This window comes from Haemaphysalis longicornis, unplaced genomic scaffold (assembly GCF_048455015.1).
Source record: "Haemaphysalis longicornis isolate Haplotype H1 unplaced genomic scaffold, Haemaphysalis longicornis Haplotype H1 scaffold_9, whole genome shotgun sequence".
Taxonomy (NCBI): Eukaryota; Metazoa; Arthropoda; class Arachnida; order Ixodida; family Ixodidae; genus Haemaphysalis; species Haemaphysalis longicornis.
The window spans coordinates 79015902-79034471 of NW_027526460.1; the positions used below are offsets into that span (position 1 = coordinate 79015902).

Below are 18570 nucleotides of genomic sequence, written 5' to 3' on the forward strand. Positions count from 1 at the left end.
GAACAGGTAAATTATGTTGCCTTCTGTTTTGCATTAGTAAAGGGCACAGTTTTCGGTGGTGTTTGGATTCCGGCCGACATTACCGGTATTCATTACTATTTATGACATGCACAAATTGTATCCTGTTTGCTGCTTGATTAGCTCGGTATTTCAAACAGGTGTCATTCAAAAAATAAAACTTTAAATGATGAGGAATGTGAGCTACCAAAGTGAAACACTCGTGCATAAAAAATGCTGTATGCAAGCATTTAAAGATATTTCCATTTTCTAAAGCTGCTGTTTCTACAAAAATGCATCTGTCCGGTCGTCAACAATACCTTTGTATGAGCTGTAGTTTCTACTGAGCCTTTGTAGTCAATCTTTTATGCAATAACACCAGGCAGTGTATTTTCATTTAATTCGCTAAACCGCATAGAGGTTTGAAGCATTAACGCCTAAAAAGGTACGAACAGTCGGGAACCATTTCAAGCATTGCCGCTGGTATAAATTCGAGGGGAATTCAGTGCCGTCAATGTTCTACGCTTGGCCCTGCAAGAGACACCGTCTCTACTGTACCGTAACGTGTTTACTAATGTCGTCGGTGGGGCTGGTCTTGCAGACCAAGTAGGAACATGATGGTCACTCTGCTAAAATTAGCCTTTTTTATCTGTTACCAGAACAAAACATCTCGCAGTAGTCTTAGCAAAGGTATTGTCGTAACTAATAAAACCGCCCTCACAAGCAGAGTACGCATTGTTTCCGACCCCTCTTAACAAAATGTCACTGATTGCTGACGCCCAAATCGCCTGTACCAGCCAGGCAAATTAAAAACATCCCTATAGACTTATGAAGGATTTATACTTAGATTCACCGATCTCTTACCCTTTTTTTTCATTGTGAGATGGAAAAATACGAAAGCATGGTTCAAGGCGCATTTACCACAACTCTGCGCGCAATCTCCGTTAGGAGGTATTTCCCTACTTTGAACGGTAAGCTTGATTGTTCTAATAAGCATGAATTATGTACAAGATGACGCTATGCGCGGATTACCTGCGTAGCCCTTAAATATTCGAGGTGCGTGTCCCAAAAACCAATGAACCGATAAACCATGGAACCGCGTCACTGCGCCCTCGAAGAGCGGTTTGCCTTGATTCGTCTGGCTACAACTTCAAACTACGTTCCGCCAGCGCCACTTGCTACAACCGAGCGATGCCAGAACCATTGGTTTAGCAGGCAAACAAAAGTAAAAGTCCACGCGGGGTCCGTAGTAGAGCTCGGAAAGACGATGAGCTGACTGGGCGGGCGGGTGATGCAGGCGGCCTTCCTTTATTTTCTCACCAACTGCCGGGCGAAAAATCTATATCTGCTTGTTTACCTTCTATCTCCTGGCTCTTACTTGTCTTTCTTTCTCGGTGGTTCTCTTATTATCCTCCGATCAGCTCGCTGTATGTGTTTTGCAAGATTCCTTTTCCAATATTTTGCCCCCACCAACTCTCGTTTCAATTACTCTCTTTGCTTCCGATATGCGAACTGCTTGTAAGTCTTTTCGTAAGATATTTTTGCTTCTTCTCCTTTCGCAGTAGCATCTGCGGTAGCAGTATCGAAAGCGTCCGCATGTTCGAAACGCTCAATATTACGCAAATAGTGTTTTTCATTACATTAGATTCGCAACACCAAATTCCGCCGCATGGTGGACCTTTTGAGTTGGCTTCTTTGCACTACCAAAATGTTGTGCAAAAATGGCAGCATCTCCAATCCGTCGATGATGGCGAGGGTGCGGGGTACCGGGACTCGAAATGACATCCAAGTTGCGCCCCGAGTGACATCCGATTTGTGCCCTGACCGTCATTCGATTTGAGCCGTGCGTTGCTCCTTGATTATTCCCTAAATGAAACTGCAACTCACGGATCAAATCTAATTTCGCTTGATTTTCGCTTGATAGTGGTGTGCGCACGGATGGACGCGGACGGACATTGGGAGGTCCTAAGGTACTCCGCACCGTTGCAGGTGAGGGAGTAAGCCGTTTGGCTATCGGGTACTAACTCACGGTCGTAGCCCAATGGGTAAGACGACTGACACTAACTCTGCCTCGTCTACCAGACACAGGCTGCAATTCTTCCGGTGCCTGTGTGATTTTTTTTGCGATTGTAAATGCTATGCGCACGGCCACCGACGTACATTGTGCGGTCCTAAGGTAATCCGCACCTAAAAGCCTTACGTGTGCAGGCATTGCCCGAAACCGGTGTAGGCTAACCTTTGTCTGTCTTAGCCGCAAAAGAACGCGGTTGGCTCATAATTTATCAGCCTAAAGGCAAAAAAAAGGTCCCTGCCAGTATGCTGGAATGACTGAAGAATAAGAAGTTATTACTTGTTGAAATGTTTGCACTAAGGTACACGCTTAGGCAACCCTGCAGTTCAGCTTCACCACAATAGACGAAATTGACCAATCCATGCAGTGAACAATGAAATTACGGCGAATGTCGACGCCGACATCATTGAAATGATTCGTCTTCGCTGTTGCCTTACGCATTGTAAGCATGCACAGAGTTCTGTAATGCGCAGTGGCACAGTGGCACAGCGCAGATCACGTTTCTGTGTCACATTGAATGAACGTTGCTGCCATTCCCCAGATTTTCTTTGTAGGTGACATAGAATGGTCACTCCAATGAATTGTAGTGAATTGAACCACGGTACTGCCTAAGAGTGTACTCGTCCTACTAGGCACAACCATGTCTATCTAGCCCATCCAATGGTTCGAGGGACAGTGAAATATATTCCGATCATGTTGAGGAAACAATATTGATTCACGGCAATGTATGCTAATTATTGTTTCAAGATTGATTACCACCTACGGTGCACCGTACACGAGGCGTCTGGTGAGTAATGGTTGGAAATGCGTACCGTGTCGGCTTCCAGTACGCCTAACCCGCGACGGGCAACATGGCGGACTAGTTGAGCGCGTTGGGTCAGTGTTAGCGGTGTTGGGGGCTGGTTATAAAGCTACCACTGTTTAGGTAAGTGTGCAGCCCGAGCATTCTTTGTGAGGCGACATTAGGTACCGCGTGGTCGAGGAGGAGGCGTGAGGAACGCTGATTCGTCTGGAGTACATTTGAGCTTCTGGCCTCTACACGTACTTCTGGGTGATCTAGATAGCAGTTTGGTGCGTTCTCTTGTGCACCGTACTTCTATCCGAAATCTTTCCGTTGCTCCATAGGCGTACATGTTTCCTATTGAACATTTGTTAGAAGGTCACAGGTCGTTATTATTTCGACACAAGGTTGGTTATACTGCCCATGGAAAAACGCCTTCCCAGCAGTTATTTAGCGTAATTCAACTTTAAATTGTCCGAAGTTCAGTTACTTTGTCTTGGTAATGTTGGCTTTCCCAGACTGGCGCAGTGTGCCGCAGTGAAGTTTTACGGGAGGACGCATGACATCTCCCCAAGCAGCATTCTTTGCTGCCTCCTAAACAACCATAACAATAAGAAAAAATGGCTGCGGCTTAGCTCCGCTAACCTTGGACATGCAAAGCAAAAGCTTGGCTTATTCTGGTTCAGTCTTGGCTTCGTTGGTTAACCTTTGATTTAGCTGTATTTCCGACCACGTCTCAAAGCCGTTCGGGTCCGTGCAACGCTCATAGGAGGAGGCCCGGGGAACACGGTGTTCATTCATGGCGAACACACCGTTCCTCTTCGCCGGGCGCGAGACGAGACACGTTGCCCGAAACAACTCAGCGCCGCATGCATGGGAGGCTGCGGGGGTGGTTGCCTGGCACTGCCGCAGCGGCGGTGGTGACCGCTGTCGGCGCCTGCAGGAGCCAACAGCGGGCCCGGCGAATCACGAGATGCGCTTAGAGGGGTGTGTCGCCGGGGTGTGTCTCGGGTCAAAAGGTCATTTGCGCATCGTCCACGAAATCGCTGGACGAAAATAGTAAGGCGTTGCTTTAAAAAAACAGACGTATTGGATACGTCAATGAGTATGGGCGAAGATAATCGGCTGGAAAAGAACGTCTAGGAACCATCTGACAGTTCCCAGTGAAAGCGTTGTGAGATATTTTTTTTTTACGTTTCACGACCAGTGGTGACACAGTTGACCAGCACCGAACTCTTCACCAAGCTTAGCTTGGTAGAGAGATCCTGGTTAGCCGACCCAGACCAAGGTACCATGGACTTAAGGACCCATTCCCCTTCCTATCCGCAGGCGCTTTCCCAGACGTTAGCGGTGGTAGGGTTTCCTGAGTAAAATTTATTCCTCCCATTCATCAAAGTCATAGTAACCATAGACCAGTCATTTTTAAAAGCAACGCACGCTCTCTAAGTAAATCTTCAAAGAACCTCGCCTACAACCTAACCACATAAAACATTTTTTTAATCTTTCCTAGTTTTTCAACGCATTTTTGTTCAAAAGCTGAAACAGCGTATGTGCGCAGTCATTTGTACGTCGTACTGCCGTGTGCCATGTTATACATCGAAGAAACAGCCTTCACGGTAGTGGGATACCAGTATAGAGCATTTTTAATTCGATTAAGGGCTTAAAAACTCTACAAAACAGTGGGGTCAAATCGCTGCAGTCATTCTTGCAGTGTCCAGCTCATGCGCCCGTGAAGAAATCGACAACTAATTTCAGAACACGAAGGTGCGCTTTGTGTAAATGAACATGTCTTCCATCATTACTATCATTTTTTGTTTTAACGTAGCGTCGCCTTCGAATGCACTACTCTGTCTCCTGCCTGCGCCATCTTTTATAACGCGAGCGGACAAGGCCTGACTCAACTTAGAACGTTTAACTCAACGCTAGCTAATGGCTTCTTGTTCGAAGAGCTCTTTAAAGTGATATCATTGAATTAATCTGGCAGGAACGAGTGTGAAGCCCCGTTCCAAGCAACTTGTAGCCCAAATGACTTAACTCAAGAACAACCAAAAATATTGCTACACCTTCGTACTGTTATGTCTCCCCCCCTAAATGTAGCGACGTCTCCCCACTGCTAGGTCTCCCCCAAATACTGCTAGTACCTCCCCCTTAAATATTGCAACCTCTCACCATAACTACCTCTACTAATAAATTGTCACTACGTTACCCCATTTCTACCCCTCCAAAAATTATTGCTACCTCTAACCATTGCTACTACCTCTACGCAAAATGTTTCGCCATATCTCCCCATTGCTACACCTCCCCAAACAATATTGGAACCTCTACCCATCCCTACGCATCAAGTATATTGCTTCCTCTACACATTTTCACCAGTGCCCACCATTTGTACTACATCTCCACATGGCTACATGTCTAAAATATTGCTGCCGCTCCTCGTTACTACGTCTTTTGAATGATATTGCTACATGTCCCCCAAAACAATGCTTCAAAGTCCCCAGAATGCTGCGAAGTCCCAGAAGTCCCAAGAACAAATATTCTTCCCCCAGAATATTTCTGCCTCTCCCCATTGCTAGCTTTGTCAAAAATATTTCTCCTACCTATTGCCACCACTCCCTAAGAATACTCCTACATCTGTCACATTGCTCCCTGTCCCCCAAAAATGGATAAATCTCTACACTCCTACATTTCTTCAAAAGTGTTTCTGCCTCTCCCTATCGCTACCTCTCCAGAAAAGGGTAGTGCTACTTTTCTTGTACTACACTTTCTTTAATTGATTGCACTGACCACAAGAGGCGACCGCAAGTTGTGTATGCCTTTCGCAATGCTCCCCCGCCCCGCGCTTGCAAAAACGGGGAGCTCCTGTTCCCGTTTTACGCACTAAAACTTAAACGCAGTTCTCAGTCGCGACGCTACCCGATAGCCACGCGCATTTTGTTAGGCGCGCACAGAATCTAAAATTAGTGACTGAAAAATATCGCACCGCACAAATAAAGAAGGAACGGCAACAGCGAAACAGTACAGACCGAAATGAGCGGCAATGGTTTGCTCGCGGCCTTGTCGAAAGTTTCCTGGGTCGTTTCTGCTTTAAGGACGACCTTATTCGAGCCCGCTTCGGAAGCTTCAGGATCGTCGGTGCCACTTTCGTCTGGATCAGCCGCCTCAACTTTCTGGAGAGGAGAAGCGATTGTACGGCGTAAACAGGAACGTTGTGAATTTAGGAAACAATTGTTAAAGTGCCTTCGAGAAACTCCAAGTGCATTGCCTCACGGACCAAAACTGAATGAATGAAGTGTACGCATCTGTGCGTGCGTAAGCGTGGTTGGTTTTCTGGCTTTCTGGAGTGATTTGTTTCCTGTTTGTTACTTCCACCTTTGCCTACTTTGTGCCGGTAACCTCCGCCATACAAGGCTTCGATTGTATGATTATAGGCCATTATTTTACGGTCATGCGTTCTCACTGCGTCAGTAAAGGTGTGCTGAATAATTTTGTTGCCTTCCTGGTCTCGCCTTACAGCCCTTATTTCCGTGTTTTCTTCTGTAAATTTAGTTTACTAAAGCGCACACTTTATGTTCGAATTTTCAATTAAATAGACGCAGTTTTAAAGGCAATGATTAAAAATTGTCGCTCTTTCACTCTTGCTGCAACAACCTCATAATGCGATGCCTGCCCTTCCGTTTGTATCTTCTTAGCACGCCCCTTTATTTATCACTTCTGAAAAAAGAAAATACTCAAGTATAAGCATCTAATAACTTCTGAAACATTTCCACTGCATCGCGGTGTTCAAGGTAGTGCAGACGCATCATTAACAGTGCTTTTTCAAACACATTGCCCCAGCGGACGTGGTCTGTGAGAGAGGATCTGTCAAAATGGATTGCCTTAGGATGTACAGCGGGAGAGGGGCCCATACTGACCGCTGGGAACGTTTTCGATTCCTTCATTTCGAGGTGGAACTGGATCTTGTGCGGGGCGCCGGGTTCGAAGCTGTAGCCCTTCTCTGGAATCTCGTAACGTCTCAGGTCGTAGTCGTCCAGAGTATGGCACAACTGCCCCGGCTTGTACTGCTCCGACGTCAGCTCCAGCAAGGGCATATCCATTCGCGCGCTCCACCAGAACTCGAACGAAACGCTGCAAATGGCGCCCGAAACCCCTCTAGGCATCCGCTCGTTTTTTGTATTAAAATTCCACTGACGTAATCTCCACCCTCACATTAAGGAAAACCGGAGTGACCATCACTGTTTTCTTTTTACTGCAAAGCTCGCATTCCACGAAAAGGGAAATTCGCTCAAGCAGGGATAGAGCAAGGTTCTAAAATTGATGAGCACGAAGTAGGGAGATCTGCGGAAACCTAGGGAAATAGGGAAAGTACGGAGACCAATGGAAGCCTAGGGAATCAGGGAGACCTAGGTAAGATTGGTCAACGAAGTAGGGAAAAAGGAGCGCTGAGCCGCATTTTGCATGTGTTTCCAGCCTCGTATGGGTTGGAAACGAACCGTTTCTAAGGGAATGTCCATGCGTGCGCTCCACCAGTCACGAAATGGTGTGTGATCACAACTTTAACTAACTAGTATATTCATCTCATATAAACAGCGCGTTACATGACAAGAGACAGAGGTGAACACAACGTAGCCGTCAGTAAAAGGCGCTTAAACTTTTTAGACGCGCCTTTAATGTTCTCACAAGAAAAGGGCTCATTCGTAGTGCGTAACTGATGGGGATCGGCGCGGCTGCTTTTTGCCTACGTCATCCACTGAGACAGGCATGCTGGGATACACAAGAAACAAAATAGCGTAAATTAAGATAAGCGGCTGGCCACGAGAGTAAGAGTTCGGTGGATATAGTATAAACCCTTCCTTTCATCACCACTTTTAAAAGTTTCCCATATATTCCCAGAACGGGTTCGAGTGCTCCTCTGAAAAGGCTGTGTGTGATTTTCTGGTTGGCAGCATGTTAAATTTCACTAGGACTGGCGACTCTCCCATAATACACCGGTGACCTAACCCTCCCTTCCCTGACATCGCAGTTTAACCGTAGTATTCAGAAATGTCATGTTCTGCTCAATTCTGGAGGACGCTGGACAGTAAAATTAAAAATTGTAAAGCGTGTACGTCGCGCGACATCAGCTTGTTTTTTGCACATTGAAAACCAGCGTGTGAGTTGAAGAGAAAAAGGATGTTCGTATACGTCTTCATATCCTTGGGGAAGGTGGCCTCCATGAAAATATCGTTGAACTTTTGGATGCCTCCTGGGAGATGCAATGCCACGGGAGTTTTCTGCAAAACAGGAGAGACTACATTGTTAGCGCAAATCTGATCCAATTATATGTACCAATTTGTTGCAACTTAGCTGGGTGGTACACTCCGTTTTTTTTATAGTGCCTCGCCTTCAGAATCGTCTACCTTGAGTTTTCATTGAGTGCTTAGACTTTAGTTCCTTAATCACAGCATCCTACACACAATTATCGCGCTTACTTTGACTTGATAAGAAAGACAAATATAAGGTGTAGAAGCTGTTCACCAATCAGTATATGAAAAAATAATCTGGCGCAAAGCTTGAGAACACGTCAATCGGCAGATCACAATACGTGAGTGAGATACGCTCTTACCAGTAAAAGTTATGTCCGCGCCCCAAGTACTTGGTTTGTAGTTTCGACCCCTTCCCATTTACCTTGTTCCAACTTAATAAGCTAGTAAAAGTTTTAGTCACTCTCTTCAAGAGTGGCCGCTCTGTGGGTTAAAATTTCTACCCCCTCGTAACCTTCTGAAATACCGAATTTGCGCGATTATAACGCGCCCCCGGTTGTAACGTGAAGGTACATTTGTATATGAAAACATCATTTCACACCAATTTTGGCACCCGTATATAGACATGACACGTGTAGCCCGAACCAACCCATTCCCGTTTGAACCCGTAACGCTTGAATTCATTCCCAAAACGCCCTTCCCGTTTGATCCGCGCCGTGTGCGCCCGTTGCCGAAAGAACCTTCCCGTTTGGGCCCTTGCCGTTTCAAACCGTATCGTTCGCGTTGCTATTTTTGAAAGTGTTTCCCAAGATATGCGTCCAAGGGAAGGGTCGTGCAGTACTGTAAAAACGTCTATGAAGCAATTTATCTAGAATTGAGCATACGGCAAATATTTCCGGCGTATAAAGGTTTGCAAATACCTGAGTCCCACAATGTACTGTTGAAGCTTTTTGACAAAGTAAATGCTTCCGCGTTTCTCGTTCGTGTCGTTCCGTGCGTGTCGTTTATACGGGATCAAAAAGTTTGTTCGTGTATTCAAGGCTCTGATCAGAAAAGAAACAATGGCGTCGAAATAATTATTATGCTCTCGACAGCCTTTTCCCAATAGTGGTGCTCCTAGCGGCCCCCACGGCTAACTAATCAGTCACAGTCGGGAAGACTTCGCTGTCAAAAAACTTGTGAACAGACCCCCCTGCATCGATCCCGACAGTTGCACGTTTTTTTTATAATCAAGAAGCGTGCAGCCAAGTGGAAATGCAACTACTGCAAGGAGTCATTCGCCGAAACTGCGTACATTGTATGTGATGCATGTCTGTGATGTAGTATCAAATAAAAGTTCCTAAGCTGGCAGCTGGCTCAGCAAAAACAAAATTTGGAGCATTAGGTGAATGACTCCCTAAATGTTATGTATTACATTTGCTTTTCCACGTGCGGCACGCTCACCTATGTACTAGCCGTAAAAATAACACGCAAAAGAATAAAGCTTGATGTGCTTTTAACGCCTGGAGGAAATATGTGTTCCAACCATTTCCTCCAAGAGAAAATTTCAGCTTTAGACTTGAAGGAGCCATGAAGACAAAATACAAGTTGGATGTATTAGAAAGACTGCCTAGTCCCGATAACAACGATTCCAATATCATCGCAATCTTCGAACAAATAACGGAGATATTAAAGAAAACGTGTGACGCAGTCGCGACCCCCTAGCCAATTTCCCGCAACTTTTCTATGACGTCACGGAACCTTGTTTGTGCGATTGGCGGCCGCCTAACTGAGCTGTCGCGACGACACCTGACTGGACGTCTGTAATGGGGCCTCTAGTTCCATTTGACCGCATCACTTGAATGCCAACGTGCAGTTAAAGGGACACTGAAGTTATATGTAAACATTGCGGGATTACTAGCGCAAATTGTAGTCCGGAGTCCCCAGGCCATGTTTCGACCACTCTAGGCGCGTTTACGCGATTTTATTTAGTAGAAAAACTAATTCGAAAATGCTGTCCTCCTCTCTTTACGCTCGCCCATTTTCTGTGGCGTTTTCGTGTGACGTCAGGAGGGGATGAGCTGGCAATTGGCTGCGCGCTACTGCACGGCTCCCCGGCCTTCAGACAGAGTCAGTCGGCCCAGCGTTTCGTCCGCCGGCCGCCGGCGGGTCGTCGCAATCAAGGAGGTTAAAAAAAATTGCTTGGTCGCAATTCGTTCGCTTAGTTGAAACGAAGCCAGGACACGTTTGTGAATGGAAGAATGTGCCTTTCTTTACTTGGTTTGTTTGTACACTGTATCTAGCTCCAAGTCAAGGCCGCTTCACACAAGTGCTGCACAAGCGCACATGCGACGCTTCGCTGACTGGTACGCCAGTAGGAAAATATAAGGCCTCTTGAAGGCAGGAGAAGAGTCAGCGAAGTCAATATAGGTACTAAGGAAATAAAATCAACTGATATTTTTACCGTACAGCGTAAAACTAGGGCGCGGGAAGCACTTTTTTGCGCTGGGCGAACAAGCACAGCGGTCAGGAGCACGACTACGCATCTGCGAACGGTTTTCCGTCTACGAAATGCAATTGCTAGACGTGAGCTACTGTGGAAACTCGAGCGACGCTTACTGCACGAGCGCAGTACAACAAATAGTCACCTAAGCTGCTTGAAATGCCAAAACTAAATAAAAGTGTAAACTGGTTGTACAATATATACCCTATATTAGAAAGGCCTTCGCAACCCGCTTCGTGGCTCAGTGGTTTGGGGTGCTGGGTATGTCGCCGCAGCTGTTTTGCAAGTCACGAGTTCGAATCCCCGTGGTTACGTGCCTTTTTTTTTGTAACTTAACTTTTTTGTTTTCCGCCGATGTTTTCTATATTGAGTTCACCTTTTTCTGGGCCGCAACATTCATGGCTACACGAAGTAGTTCACAAAGCGCGCGCAGGCTGGCACTGGTGCGCTAGCGAGTTCTCGTTGGCGTGCTGTTGCCATAAGCACCGACTGCTTGCAGGCAGTGGGCACAGGCCAGAATGAGCAGACCCTTGGCCTGCTGCGAACACGCTTTCTACGATACAGGCATGAGGGAGGCAAGCTCCAAATATGGGGGAAAAGCGCATGACATTTGGGCGTCTGCGGGTACGCGGAGGGCGTTCATGCACTGCGTAGGTCTCGGCTAGTGAATGCTACGACTACAAGCCGTCCTGGGAGGCTTATCTTGTGCATTTTACAGCCGACAACACGGCAGAAGCGCGGTACGATGATTACTGAGGTATTGAGAGTGCCCATCCAACAACGCAATTGGTTATGTTTTACAGAACCGAAACCGAAACCGAAACTTGTTTGATTGCTAACCTTGGGCATCGTCCAATCACGGCGCCCCTCCTCCCAACGTCACAGCCTTAGTTGGTGCGGCCGCCGCAAACCGCGCATGGTAGTTTTTCTTCTTTCGCGCTTTGTAAAATAATTACCGATTTGTCAACCGGATAAACGATGAAAAGTGTGCTAATTTGAGCCAGTCTACGCAGTGCAAGCAAAAACGGGAGCTTGACAAATTCACTTCAGTGTCCCTTTAACGCACTGAAAATTATGTTTTATTGTTGGCCCGTATGACGTCATTCTTGCTCATAACACGTCACTGTGGCGCAAAATTTAAAAGTTTTTAAATACTTCTTGCTTTTTTTTCCCTTAAAAACATCTTTTGTGGCTGTAATGGAGCTGAGTGAGATATTGAATTCTAGTTCTTTCAAATTAAACGAAGTTGTATTTTCTCTTCATGGCTCCTTTAAAGGACCATTGTTACGAATCAGCGCGCCGCTGTGCTTCAAGCTTCGTGCAACGCTTTTCTGCTATGGAGTGAAGCTTCCACTACGTGCGCCTTTCGAGTAGGCGTTTCAGTGTTGGTGACTCAGGCTTGCCGCGACAGCCAACGGATCCCAACGAGCCGCAGTATTCCTGGGAAGTCCGGATCGCTGGCGCCTCGCTGTCGGCGGGATTCAAACTTAAGCGGGGGCAGACAAGGCATGCAGAGACTTGTCCGAAGGACGCGGTAGCCTCAGCGGAGAAACCGTCCCTCCCCCTCTCTGCGACCGACTCCTCACGAACTCTGGAGAGACCGTCTCTACCATTTCTCGCCGTGTGAAAAAACTTGAGGGAACGCGAACGCTTGTTTGACCGTTAGCTCTTCGGGTATAAATAAGAGCCCCCCGAAGCGCAGATGTTCATTCCTGTTGGAGCAGTGAATCAATGCTGTCACTCTACTCGAGTCATGTTCTGTAACCTCGTCCGTCGGGGTATTGTTTCTGTCTTGCCATGCAGTAAACAAGTTAAGTTTGCCGTCGGCTACTTGTCATCTTCAAGGCAGCAACATTGGATAGCTGCTTCCTTCCCCACGCTACAGAAGCCACAGTAAGCCTCCCAGCCTTCACGAGAGCCTCCAGCCTTCTCTCTACCATGCAAGCCACAAAAGAGCACTGTAGTTTGAGTAAACTTGTGTTATATCGTACAGCAATAAAAATTTGATGGAAAGTAGCGCAAAGGCAATCGATTACGTTTCTGCAATCGCTAAGTTATTTTTCTTGGGCTTTAATTGACCACTGCAATCAATTACGTTTTAAAGGACGTAATTGTAATTGTAAAAGGATACCTATTTTCTGTAACGTGTACACGCTGGTTCCGAACACACAAATAGCGCGATTTCTTTCCGTGCATATCAAAATGACGCATGGCGTAGTTTCGAAAACAAAGTTGAGAAGTGTGGCGTTCCAAATATACCAATAGCGCGACACTACTGGAACTCAACGCAGAGTATTTTTTTCAATTTTCGATGTTCTGGTTCACATTTTCGTGTTTGTACCTCATTTGTTCACGACTGTGCCTGTAAAAGGCATGTAAGAGACATGTAAGAGGCATGTAAGCGGCATGTCACCACGTGAAAAACATGACGCACGGAACAGCAAAAATCGCTTGTGCTTCATAAACTTGCTTATCCAGCTTCTGCTGGCATGAAAACAAAAGCGGAAAACTTTGAGAGCTGATTTCGGGGTCGAACCCAATTGTAATGCGCACGTAAATTTCAAGGGTACTTTTAGCGAAAAGACGTGCGCGTTAGAATGGTGCGAATACGGTAAAGTTGTCGCTTGAGGGCTTCCGGGTATACAAGGTGATCAGAGTGAGGTCGACAGCTTTTTTTTTTTTAATTAAGCGCTTAGCTTTACGTGAAGACCCCCTCTACAGTCAGCTTATGCGCCCAGGGGACACAAAATCAGGTGGTAACTATTGATGTCGGTGGCGTAATTAACCAAAATTCAATAATTAACTTATTAGCGGCTCCAGTAAGCAGGCATGTTTGCAATAAAAAGCTAGATGCAATCGTGTTTCTGTGCAGTTCCATTTGACAGAATTCTTCTAACGCATCTGTACTCCGAGATATCGAACAGCAAAGTTTAATTGCCGTTTGAATGATTACGCATGCAAGACAGCGAAGGCCGGCGCAAAGGTTCGCCCCTTTGTTTTGCGTTTGGATAGTGGTTCCGAGTACTGCAGATTGCGATAACGCCAGCCAAGACTGAAAGGGTGCCTGTTATCAATTTTGTCTATGCCCCCACACCGTTGTCAAACTAAACACCGTACACTGCCGGCACGTCACAAAAGGGAGGAGCTTTGCGCCGGCCTTCACTGTCTAGCATGGGTAATTATGCGAACGGCAATTAAACTTCGCAGTTCGATACCTCGGAGTACGGATGCGCTAGAAGAATTCAGCCAAATGAAACTACGCAGAAACACAATTGCGTTTAACTTGTCAATACAAACATGCCTGCTTACTACGGCCACTAAAAAGTTAATTGTTCAATTTTAGTTAATTACGTGACCGATATCAATAATTACCACCTCATTCTCTGTCCCCCTCGGCACACAACCTCACTGTAAAGGTACTGTTCACGTGAAACCAACTGAGTAATTTACAAACAACCTGTCGACAACTTTGATCACCCTGTATAGGGCCTGAATATTGTCCTTGTACATTTGCTGGTGGAAGCGAGGCCATACACAGAGTGGGTGGCGATAAGAGAGAGGAGATAGTGGGTAGGTACATTTTGACTGCTCGGGCATCATATACCCTCTATGGTCAACGTCAGGCATGGTTGCAGTGATATATACAGTGCGAGGCCACTTGATAGAAGTGACAAATATTTGGCCACGTATCTGCTCTCTCGGCTGCTTGTGCCAACCCTGGCCCGCAAATGCCTCTCTTCTCTCTCTCGTTCACGCCTCATGCTATTCGCCTCTCCTTCCATCCTCCCACAATAAATACGGAGGAGGCTCGCTAAAGCCAATTCAATTTTCCCGCTTACAACACCTCGCGCCATCTACTGAAAACTTTTCTTACTGTTAACTTGAGAACTCTGCTGCACGGTGCAGGCTCGGGAGAGCTCTTTTTGTACTTTTGAGTAAAAATATAGTTTTCCACCCGTATCTTTCATTATCGGTCGCAAACATCAAGCACTCATTTATTATCAATTCAAAGAACACTGCGAGTAGCAGTTGTGCATTAATGTTTTGCCTTAAATATGGCTAATGTCTTTTTATTGGTCAGCCACGTTGACAACTATGAAGCGCTTTTCCAGATTTGTTGGTTCGGAAAGGTTTTGGATATAAAAACGTCTCGTTCAAGAATTCTCGAACTTTTCTCCCGATAGTTGAATCTAGGGACAGACAGACAGACAGACAAACAGACGAAAATTTTCGGGTTTAAGTATCCCAGATAGGCTATCATCTTCACAAATTAAAAGCATGCATGGTCAACACGTTCCGTGCGGCGCGTGCGTACTTGTCATCAAGGAAGAATGCTAATCGCCGCCGACTCACCGGGTTGTAAATGTGAATGCCGGGTCTGGTCTCAGCCTTCTTAAACTCATCCTTGCTCTCTTCGCAGTAGTATGCGTTGTCCGATAGCACGTGAGACATCCTTCTAGATGGTCGCTCCTACAGACCGCAGGAGACGGTCGCACTGTCCGAGATTCCAGGCAGGCCCAGGTATACCTGCCACATGATGGGTGACACAGAAAAGGGCGGCAAGGCAGCGGATTTAAACTGGATAACTAGCGACACCTGAGATGGTAAGTACAATGTCACTGAAAAAGCAGAAATTTATTGTGGCTTTCGGCGCGGACGCTACACCTGGCGTAAGGGCAACTACCGCAGTGGAGGGTTGTGAAATAATAAAAATTCACGCATCTCCAAGAAGTGAATCATGACGAGTAGGCGAAGCACTGGGTATCGTTCTTACCGTAAATCAGCCGTGAGAGTGCTTACTGCTTCTAAAACGATTTCCAATCCAGCCCAATCCAATACAATTCAATTCAATCCAATTCAATCCAACCCAAATTCACTCCAATTCAATCCAATCCAATCCAATGCTCTTCGCGCATGCGCATCATGGCTCTCCAGGAGCACTCTCTCCCTCTCTATCCGTCTCTCTTTCTCTAACCTTTTGTGGACCTTTTATTTTGTTCTTGTTAACCTTGTCTGAACCTTTTGTTCACAGATGTTTCGATTTAGACGATGCTGTGCGTCTCTCTCTCTCTCTCTCTCTCTCTCTCTCTCTCTCTCTCTCTCTCTCTCTCTCTCTCTCTCTCTCTCTCTCTCTCTCTCTCTCTCTCTCTCTCTCTCTCTCCCTCTCTCTCTCTCTCTCTATAACATTTTGTGAACTTTTATTTTGTTCTTGTTAACTTTTTGTGAACCTTTTGCTCACAGATGTTTCGATTTATACGGTGCTGTGCAGCGAACACGGACGCCGTACAAGCCTCGGCCTTAAGGCGCTTCGCCCCTAAAACAACTTTAGTTTCTTTAAACAAAATTTTCTACTGAAAAATGTTTCTTTTTTGCTACCGTTAGAAAAACAGTCGGCACACCTGGCTGTTTTTCTCAACACTAACACTGTATTCTACAGGATGTTTATTTCTATGCCATATATTGGATGTAACCTGTGTGCGCCCTTTGCGATATATGATCTTCCTTCATGTCTCTTTCCTCAGTTTCTTCCCTTTTTGCAATTTCTGCACCATGTACCAAGCCGTATACCAACTTCGTAGGATAACTCAGCCATTACCGTCCGCAAGAAAATCCCAGGACATTTAAGCATTTCTTTTGGGTTTGTAATTCGAAAGCAAGAATGCCCAGTTGAACGTTTGAAACGCCTTGCTTCCGCCTCGCTTTGTTAAAGAAATTCGTAATCTTGTAGCTTGAAACGCTTTTCCTCCCTATCCACTTCCGCTTTAGCGCTTTTGAATGGCTTCGATCTGTCTCTTACGCGTTCCGCCGCTGCTCATTCCAGGCGCTGTGTGACGGACGAATTGTTAAACGTGGTGAATTTCGCTGCCTGTTTGTTCGCTGCCTTCTTCATTGTGCACTGTACTGGCGTGTACCTTGCCCTATGGAACGCCTCACGATGAAATGCCTCGTGATATGGAACGCTTAAACCAATACACCAGGCGAAGCGTCGGTGCCAGCGAGAGCGTGCCCTCACAGAGAAACGCACCCCTTGTTCCCGACCACCACGTACGCAGACGCCGCGGAGCGCCCATACGCAGACGGCTTCGCTCTGGCCGTAATTATTCGCCCCAACTAACCTCAGTCACTTCCCTAGCTCTACGTACCTCTTGCACCGCAACAGCGGGGGATGCTGCAATAGCCCTGGCCCATTAAACCAGGCCGCAGCCACACATCATAACTGATCCGAAGACCAGAGTCCCAAACTTCATTCGCGGCAGCATTTCGGCGACGGCGCTCAAAATTCTCCTCCGAAATCCCCCTACCTAACCGGTCGACATCGTTTAAACCCCGGTTCACACTGCGGTAGGAGGCGACGAGGCGGCACACAGAGTAGCATGAAAACTCACTAGCCATGCTGGGCTCGCCCCCCCTTTCCCCTCGCAACCACGGCGCTCGGTTGGCTCGCTATCGAATGCCGGGGTTCCAAGAAGTCACGGAGCGTTACCGCCTCTCCCACATTCAGACAAATTCCGCGTCAGTCATTCCCTTCTCCACAAGATCCATCCTTTTAAGTTCCCTTCTCCCTTTGTGTCTACCTTGACATTCTCACTGACTCCATGTAGGCCTGTCCTCTCCACCCAGCCCTCCTCCCCCATCTCCAGTATCGAGCAGTGGGAGGACGCACTGGGCTGCTCTCAACCCTGGGTGCAACTACTTCTGGTTGACCGAGGCGCCCACGTCGCTGCCATTTGAACCACCTGATCCTAATCCAGTTTGCTTTGGAAATAAACGGGTTTTCCTTTCTCTGTCTCCAAGAAACTATTTAGCTGTTAACGTTGGCGTCCACCTCTACGTCGAAGCCAGATTTAAATGCGAAAGCATTAAATGGCCAATCGAGAGAAAAATCATGAGCTATTACGATCTGTGAAGGCGGATGACAAGCAAAGATGGGGTGACACAGGATTTTGAACAACGGTGCGAACTCTTGGCGGAAGTTGGCGAGTGGCTAGGTGTTCCTCGACGCCATTCAATCTTGGTAGATGGTCTAGGAGTGGGGAAGGGGAGGGTAGGGGTTTTAAATGAATCTGTGCGGGGTGGAGGATCACGGCATGGCATTTTTAAGCAGAATATAGACGTCCCGAGATTCTGGAAATTTCCTACGTGCTGACATCCGGGGTTCGGAATATGCACGGACTCCCCATCCTGACGAGCAAAAGAAGGAAAAGTCCAAATGGAAAACGGGACCGTTATGGTTACATGATCAGCCGGAAGAATTGAAGTGGTAAACAAACAAACAAACAAACACACAAACAAACAAACAAACAAACAAACAAACAAACAAACAAAACAAACTGACAAACAAACAAGGACCGCACACACACGGGCGCTTCGCACTTCGAAGAGACGGAGATTAAGCTGACTTTGCTGCAAGGCGTATTTGAGGACTGAGAACAAAATTCAGTGTCCTCCCACTATGTGAAGAAGGATGACCAGCGAAGCTGGACCCAGTCCATGGAGTGCATAAAACGCAACACGCTTGTTTGCAATTTTCGTGTGAGCATGCTTCCGAGATAATTAGCTGAATGAAACTTGGATGGACTCGAGCCAAATTACAGCGGGAAAAGACGGGGTTGTAAGTCTTCCTCCAATGTCATAGCCATCTTACTGCCTTGCACGAAGCTTCTAAAAAACCCTGACAAATAAATAATTTCTAGCTCCACCTTTGCATCGACAAAACAACTTTAAATAGCCTTTTACGATGTTACTTATTTGTTTGCAGCAACAGGCGCCTTCTGAGCTTATTAACGACTGAGCAAGTAACGACTGAGCCCTTCTCCGCTGTACATGACAGAACGCTCGCTGAATCTTCCCTGTATCGTTCCAATTTTAGTATATGTACTTTGGAAGTACATATACTAAAGCTCTTCATCTGGAATGTACGTGCCACTTACGGGTGAACTGTTTTCATTTCGTCTGGAGCGACCAACATCATCTACAGCGGCTGAGCTATATGCCCTTA

The 18570-nt window shown here is 46.5% G+C and overlaps 1 protein-coding gene across 1 annotated transcript in view; it reads right to left on the reverse strand.

The window, feature by feature from the left end:
- Positions 1-18570, reverse strand: part of LOC144153280 (uncharacterized) — a 34470-nt gene that overhangs the window by 10529 nt on the left and 5371 nt on the right. The window contains exons 2-3 of the mRNA XM_077684932.1: positions 14925-15098; positions 8031-8119 (exon numbers count right to left, since the gene is read on the reverse strand). Coding sequence (XP_077541058.1) covers positions 8031-8119; positions 14925-15023 — 188 coding nt within the window. The 5' untranslated portion in view covers positions 15024-15098. The remainder of the gene's footprint in view (positions 1-8030; positions 8120-14924; positions 15099-18570) is intronic.